The sequence below is a fragment of the Setaria viridis genome, chromosome 9, assembly GCF_005286985.2.
Source record: "Setaria viridis chromosome 9, Setaria_viridis_v4.0, whole genome shotgun sequence".
Lineage (NCBI taxonomy): Eukaryota > Viridiplantae > Streptophyta > Magnoliopsida > Poales > Poaceae > Setaria > Setaria viridis.
This window is the reverse complement of record NC_048271.2, coordinates 43035675-43051135: the sequence shown is the minus strand read 5'-3', so window position 1 is coordinate 43051135 and position 15461 is coordinate 43035675. Positions and strand designations below refer to the sequence as shown.

Sequence of the window (15461 nt, the reverse complement as noted above, 5' to 3'; positions counted from 1 at the left end):
CTAATCATTGAACTGACGAAGAGAGACGATCGCCGGCGCTGTGCATGAAGATTAACATGACCGACGACCGTTTTCGTTCCCCTAGGCAATATGATTTGTTTTCTTCCGACGAGGGCTTTTCCTACTTTTTCGGGGAGGGTAAAACCCCGCCATTATTTTACATAGAAGTCACTGGAATAACTAAAAGTTACAAAGAAGTCAATCATGAAACATACCCAAAGTATTGGATCGCCGCAAGAGCCAACAGCCAACACCCCGACACCACCACCAAGACGCATCTGGGTCTACTGGAGCACATAGACAACCTCCTGCTCAAACTCGACGGAGAAAATCCAGAACTAGCGCAGCTGCAATCGAGAGCTGAAAGAAGCCACCCAATAACATAATCCCTAGCTCCACCAGCAACGAACTCGTCGTGGATGCGGGAACACCATCACGGTACAATGGGGATCAAAGTCCCACCCCAATGCATCATACCAATATACTCATACTTTATGTCTACCTCACTAGAGATCAAGTCAAGATCAATGGCGATGAACACCACCTCGATGGCCACCGGCGACACCATGGCAGTACATGTATGGAGGAAGGGATGAGAATACCAATTTTCATGTTAAACATATAAAGCTTAACCTAAGGGTTGATCAATTAGACACATGTCAAACAAATATGGATTTGTGATGAAAAGTGAAAACTATAGATGTGGATGAAAATGTGTATTGTATAGAGTAACTGCTAACTCAAATCTAACGTAAGCAAATAAAAATAAGTATATGTTTTATGAGCATTGTGTTAGAATATGTTAACAAATGAGAGAGGGGGGTAAAAATATTTTATTGTTAGCTATGGATCCTATTTTTTCATGAATTTAGAATGCTAATGTCTCCCGAAATTATTGGCTAGGGGGTACTAGTTTAATATAATAGCCATTGCTGTCAAGTTTACGACCCCGATTTTTTTTTTGAGATTTTTAGTATTTCTATTTTTCTACATGTCTCGTGAGGCTTAATGGGAAGACTTAAAAAAGATTATCTTATTAGCAATAGGAAGATCGTTTAGTTCAGCAAAACTCCATGATTACCATCCGAACTAACGTAAACCGGTTATTCTTGCTAGTCGCGTGAATACTGGATAGGTATTAAATTATGGAAGTACGTACGTACATTGTTGCATCCACAGATCAACCCGAGAAATGGGACCAAAATATCATTAATGGACAAAGCAGAAACGACAAAACGAGGGCAAGCAGGGACCCCAAGATGAAGTCAAATACATGCACGCATACAATATACATTATACATTATGCTGAGCTAATCCAAATAATAATTCCCATTTTATTTAACCTTGGCCCGTTCATCTCTTTCTCCTCTCTCTGCAGGTATTTACCGATTAACATCGTATATGTACTTTACATGTGTGGTAACACTTGAATTGTAATCATCATCACACGAACGAATTCGCTGCTCATATCAACAGCAACAGGACAATTAAGAAGAAGGAAAAATAAGTAACACCAGGTGAAATGCTCCGTTGATCAGGCTTAACAGCCAGTAATAATTCACAGCGATGAACCGTTTCTTCTTGAGTGAATGGATTAGCACCAGTTGCTCAGGCCATGGACGTCGAAGTGCACCGCGACGTCGTCCTTGCCGCTGTAGACGCACTGCCCAGCCTGCAGGGCGCCTTGCTGGCTCGCGGCGGCCTGGAAGGCGGCGTCGAAGTACTCCGACCACCTGAGCTCGTCCAGCGCGCCGGCGTAGCTGTCGACGTGGCCGGCGTCGGCCACGGCGTTCGGTCCGAGCTCCAGCCACGGGAGCCCGTCGGCGCCGGCGACGCTAGCGTTGCAGTGTTCGGCTTCTGCCATCGAGGTGAGCGTGCTGGAACTGGACGCCGACGGGACGACCGGCGCCGCCGGGACGGCGGCTGCGGCGCAGTGCTGCTGCAGCGCGTCCATGTCGAAGCAGGCCCCTTGCAGCTGGTGGTAGCATGACGACCTCGACAGCGACGACGGGGGCGGCGCGGCGGTGCCGGCGACGGGCCAGTCCAGCGGGAGCTTCACGCCGTCCAGCGGCATTGAGTCCGCCGCGAGTGGCGCCTGAAGCGGCGTCGTCGTTGGCGGGATGAGGTCGACGACGTCCCCGAACACCGCGCGGCAGGGGGCGGCGGCGGGCTCGGCTAGCGGCTGGTGGGTGGCGGGGTCGATGCCGCGCTCCCTGAGCCTCTTCTTGATGTACGAGTTCCAGAAGTTCTTGACCTCGTTGTCCGTCCGGCCGGGCAGCTGCGCCGCAATCTGAGACCACCTGGCCATGCCACCGTACAATAAGTTCATTAGATTCTCCACTGTTGGCCGCCGCCATGCATGTTGCAGAGCATTCTTGACAAGTTGCCAGACAGAAACACGACAGCTTACTTGTTTCCCAGCAAGGAATGGAGGTGTATGATGAGGTCCTCCTCCTCCTGCGAGAAGGTGCCCCTCTTGAGGTCTGGCCTCAGGTAGTTTATCCACCTCAGCCTGCAGCTCTTGCCACACCTCTCAAGTCCTGAACAAATTAGCCAACCAACAACACAATGCACGACTTCAGATTTAGCCGAGAGTAGCTACACTACCAAACTGTGCTTGTGAGTGCCTTACTAGACTAATTCTGTGCAGGTACAAGTAATACCTGCGAGCTTAGGGACGGAGCTCCAGCAGCCGTGGCCGTACTTGGCAATGTGGTTCATGAGCTTCTCGTCCTCCTCGGGCGACCACAGCCCTCTCCTCAGCTTCTTCTTGTGGCAGCACGACTGCTTCGCCATGCCGGCCAGTCGGTCGATGTCCGGTTGGTCGGCCTCTGCGTGCGCCGCCAACCGACGACCTTGACGATGATCGATCGTTATATGGAAGCCGAGATATGATGGTGGCAGGCAGGGGGGAAGAAGAGAGGCCAGCAGGAGAAGGGATATAAAAGATGCCAGCAGGAGAGAGGGCCTCTGTGAGCTGCTTGGAGCGAGCGAGGGGAAGAGGGAGGTCGCTCTCAGGTAGGTGGCGCCACAGTGCGGCGTCCTCCGCGCTTGGGGGTGGTAGTGCCTTTACAAATTACAAGTGGAGCGATGGCGCGCGCCCACACATGGCTCTGCGTCGCACGGTTGCACAGCGCGGCCTGCTGGCCTCGCTTTATAATCTTGCTAGCTGTTTGCAAGCGTGCTAGAAGAAGGCCGCCGGGCCGGAAATTATTAGATAAAAAGTTTGGTCATGAATCGTGTCATGATAAGGCAATCTTCGCCGGTGCGTGTTCATAGGCTGCAGGAGGGGGGCTCGCTCTCCTTTTCTCTCGTAACTGTCCGCACAGCTGTGGTGGGGCAGTTGACCCCCCACCCTTCCTGCTAGCTCTTAATTTCTCGCCACCTTTTCTTCTTGTTTCTTGCTCATGCATGATATCTTCACTGACCTTGCTTTTTCTCGTAATCATTGGCAAAAGCTATATCTCACCCAAGTGAAATATGACCTTTCCTCACTCGATTTTTCCTCACAGGGATTTGAGCTCCGACAAGATTAGGGAGTTCGGGGTTTAGAGTTTCGAGGTTGGGAACTCACCAACGAACCTAGAGGGAGGGCTGGCGGCGGTAGGCCGGCCTGGCAGAGGTGGCGGGCGTGGGGGCAGTGAGGCGCGGCGGCGAGGGCGCCGTCGACGGGGCGGCGGTGCACGGCGGTTAGGCGGTGCTGGGGCGGGGAGGGGGGGCGATGGAGCTGACGGCAGCAGGGGAGGGACGGGGGCGGACGAGAAGGGAGGGGCGGCGGTGGGAGAGCGGGCCTCGCTGGCGCTAGGGACGACACCGGCGAGGCAGCGGGGAGGAGGCAGCGGGCGGCGTGAGGGAGGAGGCAGCAGGGTTGGTGGGGGAGGTTGGGGGAGGAGATAAGGTAGAGAGGGGGAGTTGATCCGAGCCACCGATTTTAGATCTAATGGCTAAGAAATTCGAGTGAGGGAAGCCTCTACTTCACCGAGTGAGCTATTGACGATCCCTAATCATTACTCCTCCTCCCTCCGTTCTCAAACATAGATGTGTGTCGTTTCTAGAACGAATACAGCTAGCATGCTGGGTCAAACTTTATTTAACTAACAACTTTAGTGGATCATATCAGCTAGCATGCTGTTGAGTTGTAGGCAAAACTGAACTGTGTTTTATAGATGTTTGTCCTTATATAATTTATGTTGGCAAAACTGAATTCCTTGTAGTGACAGTTGCACTTATAGCCGGTCAATAGAGTTGTATAGCGCAATCTTGTATTTTTCAGACCTTGCTACGTAATTGTGTAGGCAATTTGGTTGGTTAGTGCAACAAATAAATTAATAAAACATCGTGGAACACGCCATAGTTGCTAGCAGGGCATGTGAGAGTGGTGCTTTTGTTTCGGGACATATTTGGGATTATTCTTGGCGATCCTTCCATCTCGAACGTCCTTATCCAATCAGATGACACACGATAGTTGTGGAACATTTGATTAAGTTATGTTTTTTGGCATAGAGAGAACTAGGTATAGTAATACACTGCTTAATTTTTTCTCACTACATTAATAGCTATTTTCAATCCTTTTCATCCAAGTTACCTGCCATGCACATCTGGAGAAAGGTACATAAAAGGCACATCTTGCATGGCCTGCATGCCCCTGTGGGTTGCATCCGACATTCACTTTGCTGTAAACATCACTCTCTTTTTCTTATTTCCCTCTAGGAAAACGACTTCGTATCCGTCTGTGCGTATGTACTGACACGCAAGTCTTTGCTGTGCTTTTCCCATGAAAAAAAAAATATCCAAGATCATCGACTAGGCAATCGCCTGGCCGGGCCGGGCGTACAGGTTGCAGCAGCGAGAATCTCATGAATGGTCACAGTGACAGGGCATGAAAAAGGTGTTGGACAGTTCCTTTGATGGAAGAGGAGGGCCGCGCCGGGGTGTACGCGCTACGTACTGTGAGCATGATGTGCTGTTACTTGTTAGAGATCAGATCACTGTGTGAACACCTCCGCTTGCAAGCAACTAACCACTGCACCACAGTGCAGCCAAAAGCAAAGTGTTCTTGCATACTTTTCTTGCTAGGCGTCAAGGTAAAATTAGCTCTTTTGCATTGGGTGATTCCTGATGTGTACTTATGCGTGTACTCTGACAGCTTTGAGTGAAACAGAGAACGAGGATTTGTTTTTTACATACTCTCTCGTAACAGAAAAGGAAATTGGCTGCATCTATGACGTGAAATTTAGATTGGACACGTCGATTAATCCTTCCTCAGTTTCAAATTCTAGTTTTTCTAAGTTAAAATTTTAAATTATAATCAATTATCTTTATATAGTTAAAATTAGAAAAATTTGACTAAGACAAAATTAAAGTGAACGAATTATATATATAATTGGAAACGGATGGAGTGTAAGTGCGTGTGTGTTGCGTGCTAGCAAGTGTTATCACGCACTTACGTAAATATCGTATGGAGCATGCATTCATGTCATTATATATTCTACGTAATGTACTACGTGTGCGTGTCCCAGTGATTAATTCATCTACATGGCATATACAGTGGCATGCGTACGTGCACCCGGCCCGTTACGTCCTGTCCGATGGAGATGCCCGGCCGTAACTGTTGCATGCTTATGTAGCTGCTTACACTCACAAGCAAAGCTTCTTTTCAGGCCGATCGTGACGTACGCGATACCTGCGCGCCATGCAAAACGTCTAACTTCACTGCTCCTGCTTATACGTACCCTAGCTAACCCTACTTAAGAAGTACGACGAAATCTCGTTAACACGCAAAGTGAACACATATGTTCGGTCATGCTCTCGTCTCGATCATTTCCTCTTAATTTCCCAAGTTCTGGTCCATTTTTAATTTCTGCCTTTTTGTGTATACGTGCTCCATCATCTTTATTTGTTACGTGTGATGTTCTCGACGCCGACATGGCACGTGGCGTTTAGTTAATTTCTTATCTGATGTGTTGTTATCCATCACAAAAAAGATTGTTCTACTGATGAATTAGCAGTTTAGCACTATGTTTTTGAGGGACAACTTATTAGATATGGCTCTTCACTTTAGTTTCACTGCACGGCGCCTTCGATTCCACAGGGTGGTGGTGTCTCACATTAGTTATAGAGAGAGTGTTCGTTTGTTTATTGATCTCAGAAAAGCAAATTTTAAGTAGCACTTGCTTTTGCTTTCGAACAAGCCTTGGATTGAGCAACTAGCATGTGAAAAGGTTTAGTCTATTTTCTGGACAATATACATATGTAAATATGCAAGCAGTATGTCAACCATAAACAATTTACTATTTAATTTTGAACTCTTTTTGAACTGCATCATTCATCGGGCAGTCTTTGTTTTCCTTTTGACGGGAATTAGGTGGACGTACGGTTGATGATTTAATGAGCTTCCCTACACAACTCCTGTTGTAAACAGGAACCCGTGAAGAACTCAATGTAGCGATAAAGCATCTCGCTCGCTACAGTGCTCGAAAATTGATTAGGCGTACGTTACAGTACAATCCAGTTATTAGTAGTTCAGCATTTTGATTTTTTTTCTTGGACAAAAGTCATGGGCCAGCAAGCATTTGATTGACAAGATATGATATTGTATAGTCTAGTTTAGTATAGCATCAGGCTTTGTGATAATGTTCTATAATATGTTATATGTTATCAAGAGTTTAAGACCTGCATTTGATTATTTGGTCTAGGATTGCATACGCACTCCTTGCAAGAGAAAAGGAATTGCATAGAACATGCAAAAACTCCTTGTGTGTATAAAAAGAACATGATTTTAAATGTTAATCATTGGCACAAAAAAGTATTTTGGGGGGAAAAGGGGGCCGGGATTCATCTTGACTTGTAAATAAAACCATTTTTGTGGGGGGGAATGTACAAAAATCAAGGGCAAAATCATGTTGAGTTGTAAATAGCAAAGGCAAAAACACAAAGTTGAAAAACGAAGGCAAAAATACAATTGCACTTCAAAGTAGGGGTAAGAAAACACACACAGAAAAGCTATAAAATCCATGACATGGCACTCAACAACTATGTGTTTATAGCTTCAAATGCAATCAGGTGTTCTCAATGACATATGGCTCTACTTGATCAACCATGTTATTCGCATGTGTTCGAGTCCTGCTTCCTTCGTAAATAATCAAGGCGTGCGTGCCAGGGGGTGCTATTTTGTGCTTCAATATTCAATATGTATTCTACCATTCCAAGGGGAATTTCCTTGAATATCCATAGTAGTACTTACAATGAAAAGAGCCTTCTTTCTTTTTAAAAAAATATAGTTAGAAATGGAGCTCGGGCTGCTTGCACATATATATAATCATTGAACATTTTGATGTGACTGCCGGTTGACAAGGATATATATCAGAGCAGGTGATGGGCAAACCGGCAAAGCTCCAAAACGCCTATTCAGCATGTGATGCTAACGCGAAGTTATGTCGTTGTTGGATGGATGATGTGATACTTAACAAACCTGAGGATCTAACTGTCAAAACAAAACATGCAAGAAAACCTAGCAAAATTATCTCCACGAAATACTATCCAGCATGCAAAAGAAAAATACAGGTAGGTTGGTATAGACTACAGACACTGCAAATCGAAGCTGAAATATATAGCACATGTGTCGTTCAAAGTTCAAACACTGACGGGCTTTTTTTTTCAAATCAAGTGATATATTTGAATTGGTACACATACTATACTACCTCTTAGTTCAAAAATGAATTAATTGGTTGCCCTAATTAACATCATATATATTTTCAAAAACGGAGGAAGTAGCAGGTGATAACTTGCGTTTAATAATTAAGTTAGTGGAGATATAGATATTTACTTAGGCTAGCTTGCATTATTGTGGGATGATAATGTTGGAGGGTCCCTTAACCATCCAAAACGGAGCTGGCAGCGAGCAAGGAAACAACGTGCACATACAAATGCACGTTAGGTGCCGCAGCATTTGCGCGCCACATTATTGATCGGGCTTCAAAGCACAACCACTGCTGCCATGCATGGATCGCGCCACGCATATGTATACATGCTTGGGGAAACTTGCCAATAATCAAGTGTTCTTTTTCTTTGCTCGACAATGTATACACTCCTACGTACAAGTTGCGCGTACACGTACACGGCTTGTTGTTGTTGGCATGCACGTACTGAAATCATCTTGTACTTTGTCGCGTACTTTTTGGGCGTGCAGTACCATGTCCATTTATGAGCGCACGCACCCAACGCTCACTTCTTTACGTGTAGTAGCTGGCCTGGTCACATGTCCTAACACGTCCTAAAGGGATCGGAGATAGGCGGAAAGGTCCCTCGGGACCCAACGGAGATCGGACGACCGACGACGACGCCATGCATGCAAACCTTCACATGATTAACGGGACACGGCCACCGTCGTGTACGACGCCTCTCGCATGCAGGCAAGTGTCGATCAGCCAGGGCAATAAGCTGCGTGTGCCTGGCGGCCGCTCCTTTATTTGCCTGCGTGCAACCGTTTGATATGATCCGGTGCGTGCAATCGGTCATCATATATTTGGCCCTTACTTCGCCAATGCATGCATAAACAGCATAATGTACTTTTTTTTTCGAAATGAGAAGCTTTATTAAATTCAAATAGTTACATCAAGATGAGAAATAGCACAATTTGAAGGTCTCCCAACCTCTGTCGGAGTGGCGCACGGCTTTATACATAAAACTGAGAAAACAGGCACACTAATGACTATAATTACTAGCCACCCGCACCAACCACCAAGCACTGAGTGAAAGAATTGGTAGACCTGTAGTTGCCTATCTTGGCATACTACATGTTACGTGTTAATGTATAGGAGCATCTCAAAGACTCCAGACAGATTACAATTAACGGTTGCTAGGAGTCCGGTTCGGTTGTGTAGGATTACATATTGAAGATAAAGCTAAACAAATTGTCTTATCTATAACCGAACCTAAGTCTTGAACAACCTGAGAATTTACATCAGAGATTATATCTCTATCGCTAATACCCACTCTCAATCTGAAGCTTCTGTTGACTGAAGATTTAGATTGTGCACAAAATTATTATCTGGCGCAAAGACAGAACTTTAGTAAATCCATCTGCTAGCTGATCACCTGAAGGAATGAATCGTACCTGAAGCTGCTTATTCATAACTCGTTCTCGAACAAAGTGGAAGTCAATCTCTATATGCTTTGCTCTAGCATGAAACACCAGATTAGCAGACAGATATGTTGCTTCCAAATTATCACACCACAACACAGAAGTGTCTTTAATTCTTATTCCAAGTTCGCCCAACAGAGATTCCAGCCAAATTATCTCCGCTATTGCATTTGCCATGGATTTATATTCAGCTTTAGTGCTTGACCTAGAAACTGTAGCTTGCTTTCTGGCACTCCAGGACACAAGATTGGAACCGAAAAATATCGCAAACCCTCTTGTAGACCTCCTGTCATCAACGCTTCCAGCCCAATCGGCATCTGAAAATCCACTAACAAGAGTAGACGAACAGTTCTGAATTTTCAAGCTCAAATTTATAGTGTACTGTATGTACCTCAATATGCGCTTAACTGCAGTCTAATGCAGTGTGGTGGACGAATGCAGGAATTGGCAAACCTTATTCACAGAATATGACAAATCTGGCCGTGTCAATGTTAAATATTGGAGAGCTCCAACCACACTTCTATACCGAGTACTATCTTCAGCACCTAACAGTTCACCTTCATGACTCGAAAGTTTTTCCGATGACGACAATGGAGTAGTAGACAGCTTGCACTTGGTCATGCCAACTCGCTCCAGGATGTCACTTGCATATTTGCTTTGAGAGAGAAGTATGCAATCCTTTCCTTTCTTGACCTTAATACGCAGGAAATAATGTAGCTCACCAAGATCTTTTAATGCAAAGTCTTTCCGTAAGTCTTCTAGTAATGCCGCAACAGCTTCTGATGATAAACTTGTAACAATGATATCGTCAACATAGATGAGCATGTAAATTATCACATTCCCTTTTCTGTAAATAAACAACCGACGTATCTGACTTAGAGGCAATGAAACCGAGACTAATCAACTTTGAGCTCAATCTCGAGTAAAAATAGCTTTGTCCAACTTGCAAACAAAGTCTGGTTTACTCTGATCTTCAAAACCTGGTGGCTGCTTTCATATAAACTTCCTCTTCCAGAACACCATGCAAGAACGCGTTCTGTACATCTAATTGTCGAAGACACCATCCTCGAGAGACTGCAATAGATAATACTAGCCTACCTGTAGCAATTTTAACAACTGGACTAAAAGTGTCCTCGTAATCAATCCCATACTGTTATTTGAAACCTTTGGCCACTAATCTGGCCTTATATCTATGTATGCTACCATCAGCTCTTTTCTTGATTTTGTAAACCCATTTGCAATCAATTAAATTTCTGCCCGCGTCATCAGGAACAAGATGCCATGTCCCATTGCGTATTAATGCATCATATTCTTCTTGCATTGCTTGCCGCCATTTAGGATCTCCAAGAGCCTCTTGCACAAAATCAGGTTCACCAGTAGAGGAAAAGAAACCATAACGAATCATACTATCATACATTTTCTTCAGCTTGACAATACCACTCTGCAACCTGGTTTGTCGTTGTTGTACTGGAGACGAAGCAAGAGAACCAGATCCTAGCACTGGCGCATCTGCCGCAAAGGATCCGGCGGAGGGATTTTGCACGGGAGGCCCTGGCGCGCCAGACGGAGCTGAAACGGAGGGCCCCCCAATGCGGCAGGCTGTCACGTGGGCTGGCGCACGCTGCAGACGAGCTGACAAGTGGACTAGTGCATGCTGCAGGCGGGCTGATGAGCGAGCCGCCGCGCGAGCCGAGAAGCGAGCCAACCTGCGAGCCGCCGTGCGAGCCGGGCGAGCCGAGGAGCGAGCCAACCTGCGAGCCGCCGAGCGAGCCGTCGCGTGCTGTAGGCGAGCCGAGGAGCGAGCCGAGCGCGGCAAGCGCAGAAGCTGTGCCGTCGGCACCTTCTGCCGCCAAATCTTCCTGGAGTGCCGTGCCGTGATCTTCTACAGGCAGAAGTAGAACAAAGGGAGAAACGCCAGGAACCCCTTCTGCCACCAAATCTCCATCTGCCTATAAATCACCACTTGTGCTAGGAATATTAGTAGCATTAGTAATATCAGAAGCAACACAATTTTCATCCCCCGGATTACGAAGATGATCAGGAAGAAGAACAATTTCCTTGCGGACTTGAGCACCTGCATTAGGATGAAGTTTTGCGAACGAAAAAACAGCTTCATCAAAGACAACATCGCGTGAGATATAGATCCGGCCGGTGGAGATGTCGAGACATTTGAAACCCTTATGCATGGAACTATAACCAAGGAAAGCACATCGGGTAGATCGAAAAGAAAGCTTCTTGGTGTTATATGGTCGAAGATTTGGCCAACATGCGCAGCCAAAAATGCGCAGATTCTCATAACTCGGCTTCTCTTGAAGAAGACGCTCGGCAGGCGTCTCATAATTTATGACCTTGCTTGGTAGCAGATTAATAAGATGTGTGGCAGTGAGAAAAGCTTGATCCCAAAATTTTAATGGCATAGAAGCATGCGCAAGGAGAGCTAGACCAACCTTGATGATGTGCCAGTGCTTTCGTTCTGCCGCACCATTCTGCTGGTGAGCATGCAGACAGGATACTCGATGGGTAATGCCAATGCGCTGAAAAAAGGAATTTAATTTCTCATACTCTCCTCCCCAGTTAGATTGTAGACAAAGGATTTTCTTGTTAAATTTTCTTTCGACGAGATTTTGGAAGTCTTGAAAGACTCTAAAAACATCAGACTTTTGGCGCAAGATATAGATCCAGGTAAATTTGCTGTAGTTGTCGATAAAGCTGACATAGTAGAGATGGTGGCCAACTGAAACAGGAGCTGGTCCCAAAACATCAGAATAAATCAGATCAAGCGGAGCACTGGAAATTTTATTCGAAATAGAATAAGGAAGTTGATGGCTCTTGGACTTTTGACAAGAATCACAAACAGACTCCAAATTCTTATCACTAGCACACGACAAATTATTTGAACTAAGCACTCTTTCGACAATAGGAATAGCTGGATGGCCTAGCCAACTATGCCATCTAGAAGTAGACGACTTGTTAACTTCATAAGATTGTTTTCCTGGACCTTCTTTAGATGAATCTAATGCTAGGGGGTAGAGATCACCTTTGCATCTACCTTGATGTAGGATTTTCTTCGTGTCCTTATCCTTGATAAGAAAGAAATTCAAGAAATTCGTATGAAATTCAAGGAAAGTATTGTTATCTCACGCTAATTTGTGGACGGAAACGAGATTTTTATGTGAGCTGGGAACATGAAGAATATTCTTAAGATGTAACCTTTTATGAGGGGTATAAAAAATTGTATGCCCGATATTACTAATTTTCATACCTGATCCGCTGGCAGTGTGAACTTGATCACGCCCGGTGTACTTGTCACGTACTGTCAGCTTCTCCAATTCGTTAGTCACATGATCTAGCACCGTTGTCGGCATACCAGTTTGTATCATAATCATAACTTATTTCTGCAGCGCCTGCTGTCTTGCTGTATTGCTGATCATCATCATCATAGCGGTACCAGCACCTTGGAGCTTCATGTCCAACTTTCTTGCAGATCTGACACTGCACCTTTTTCTTGGCTGAATTGGCACCACTGTTATTGCTGATTTGTGGTTGTCCTCCACGTCCCTGACCAAGCGCGCCACGGCCTTGGCCAAACCAGCCACCACTGCTACCCCTGTTTCCACGTCCACGGTTGAGACCGCGACCACGAGAGGCTGAATTTGCTGAAGATTGAAACTGTCCCGCTTCTTGGAACATCTCCAGCTGCAGGTCATACTCCATAAGTTGTGAGTACAGATCCGAATGTGAAATAGCATCACCACGGCCAAGCATAGAGGACACAAAAGGATGATAATCGAAATCTAAACCATTGAGAATATGCGCCACAACTTCATCATCTCCAATAGACTTACGAGCGGCTGCAAGCTCATCCTTGATATTTTGCATCTTGTTGAAGTAAGCTGACGTACTCAAATTTCCCTTCTTCAGAGTCGCCAGTTGCATGCGCGGATTAGTAACCCGCGCTCTTGATTGCGCCGCGAACATGATCTCCAGCGCTTTCCACGCTTCAGCAGAGGTCGTCGCAGTCGCCACTCCTGCTAGTACTTCCATGGTAATTGAATTTAGCAGGTAGCTGAGGAGTTGCTGGTCTTTGCTTACCCACGAATCGTACTCGGGGTTAGAGACTTCTTGCTTCTTTCCTTCCACCACAATCTCCAAGATCTTGCTTGGCACCGGCACAATGCCTTCCAGGATCCCGACGAGCTGAGCACCACGAACAGCCGGGAGGAATTGCGCCTTCCACAGGACATAATTGTCCCGCGTGAATTTCTCCGAGATCGTCGACCCGAGTTGAGCCGAGAGAGAAGAGGATGCGCCGGCCACGGTGGAGTTTCAGGCGTGAGTAGTAGATGTATCTAGGAAGAGGTTGCTCTGGTTACCATGAAAGAATTGGTAGAACTGTAGTTGCCTATCTTGGCATACTATAGGTTGCGTGTTAATATATAGGAGCATCTCAAAGACTCCAGACAGATTACAATTGGCGGTTGCTAGGAGTCCGGTTCGGTTGTGTAAGATTACATATTGGAGATAAAGCTAAACAAATTGTCTTATCTATAACCGAACCTGAGTCCTGAACAACCTGAGAATTTACATAAGAGATTATATCTCTATCGCTAATACTGAGATGCTGCCACAACAAGAACCTGAGAAATAGGTTTCTATACTGAACCGATGTGTAATTGACAAGATGGCCTCCAAAAAGGAAATTTGTTTGTTTTCAAATATCAAGCACAAAGACCAACATGTGCAGCTGTTGCTCCAAGAAACAGCCATATGCCAACACACGTTTGCCACACGCTGCGAGGCTGTGACAATTGCCCAGACCATATCGAGCCAACCGACACTCAAAGAATGGACGTTGAACCATCTCATCCTTATAACAAAAGTAATACTGGTTACTGCCCTTCCAATTACACGTAACTAGATTGTCTTTCGTTAAGATAACTCCTCCGATCCGGGGAGGTACCATAACACAATTTTAATGCACAATATGTACAATGTACAGCAGCTGATGGAAATAAAATAAATAAAACCTGTGATGTGGCTCATCAGGATAGCACAGGTTCCCGTAGTTTCGACTGGCCAGGTCTACGAACAAGAAAGTTATTAGTAGCTCACCGTAGAGCGGACCAGACCGGCCGGAGAGCCGGAGCTAGAGCCAGGTCGTCATCTCTTCCATAGTCAGCGATCGACGAATGAAGTACCCCTAACCGTGGGGCTGTCCCGGTCGCCGTCCGGGATACAGTGCAACCACCCCTCACATGGCCAAGTCCTGGACGCTGCTGCCTCCGATCCTGCTGTGTAAGTCGTAGGTTTTTGCAGCTAGCAGCTAATAGCTCTCTCTAGAAATGGTGTAGCGAACGTGGCCCCGGTAGGCTATTAGTTTGTGATTTTGATGATTAATATGACAACACGATCATTAGGACTACAAAGTATTGAGAACATATCTTGAAGGTATTCTAGATCCTAAGGAAGCAACCACAATCAAAGACAAGCGAAGAAATGAAGAAATCAGTCACCGACGCATTTGCACCGACACAATTGGAGGGTCCACCGCATCAATCGGTGACCTGGCAAAGTGTGAATAGGTATTGGTCACCGACTCATTCAGTGAGCCAAAGACCTAGCCACCGAATCAGTCGGTGCTAGGGATGCACAGAAAAAAAAAAGACACCATTGGATGATCCGATGGCTCGCGAGGAAGCATCGGAGCTTCCATCGGAGCAATTGGTACAACTGTGCGGAGGCCAAATCAAAGCTGACCATCGGATGATCCGATGCCTTGGTTTCTACAAGCGTTGGACCAATCGCTGGCTATAATGAAGAAGAAATGAAGCGCAACACCGGATGTTCCGATGATTTGTGTCGATGAAGCATTGGAGCAAGCATATTTATTTTAGAGACTTCCAGAGAGGTTTTGGGCACGGACAGCACCCACCGATTCATCCGATGGGCACTAGATGAAGCACCGGATCAATCGGTGGATTGAGTCCGTGAGGAATCTTTGAGGAATCTGGGCGTGGGGAGGCAACGGCTAGTAGCACCGGATGTTCCGATGCTACCCAAAAGCATACCATCGGAACATCCGATGGTACACTTTAACTAGCCGTTGGAGCAACGGATTTTTGATGCCTTAGGCTATTTATACCCCCTCCACTCGCCCATTTGGAGTTGCTGGATGAAGCTGAAGCATGCAGAAGTCCATTGGAGATCAAGACTCATCAAGAAGACATCCAAACCACCAAAAGTGCTTAAGTGATTATTCAAAGGCTTAGCACAAATTTAGAAGAGTGTTTAGTGCTAAGATAGGCCTAGAGAAAAGAGA

At 45.9% G+C, this 15461-nt stretch overlaps 1 protein-coding gene and 1 non-coding gene across 2 annotated transcripts; both read right to left on the bottom strand.

Moving 5' to 3' along the window:
• Positions 1-1311: 1311 nt before the first annotated feature.
• Positions 1312-3153, bottom strand: LOC117836695 (myb transcription factor 42). The gene is made up of 3 exons (XM_034716169.2): positions 2664-3153; positions 2411-2540; positions 1312-2300 (listed from the first exon to the last, which is right to left on the bottom strand). Exons 1-3 carry the CDS (start codon positions 2794-2796, stop codon positions 1595-1597), a joined length of 969 nt encoding a protein of 322 aa, XP_034572060.1. The 5' UTR covers positions 2797-3153; the 3' UTR covers positions 1312-1594.
• A 9690-nt stretch (positions 3154-12843) lies between these two features.
• On the bottom strand, positions 12844-12982 carry LOC117841161 (small nucleolar RNA Z247). Its single transcript, XR_004637189.1, has one exon. It is a non-coding gene; the product is annotated as a small nucleolar RNA Z247 (small nucleolar RNA).
• Between the last annotated feature and the right edge of the window lie 2479 nt (positions 12983-15461).

Coding starts and splice junctions, on each gene's coding strand:
- LOC117836695 (XM_034716169.2), bottom strand. CDS start 2,796: ATGGCGAAGCAGTCGTGCTGCCACAAGAAGAAGCTGAGGAGAGGGCTG. Junction 2,541..2,663: donor CTCCGTCCCTAAGCTCGCAG/GTATTACTTGTA, acceptor TAATTTGTTCAG/GACTTGAGAGGTGTGGCAAG. Junction 2,301..2,410: donor CATTCCTTGCTGGGAAACAA/GTAAGCTGTCGT, acceptor TGGCATGGCCAG/GTGGTCTCAGATTGCGGCGC.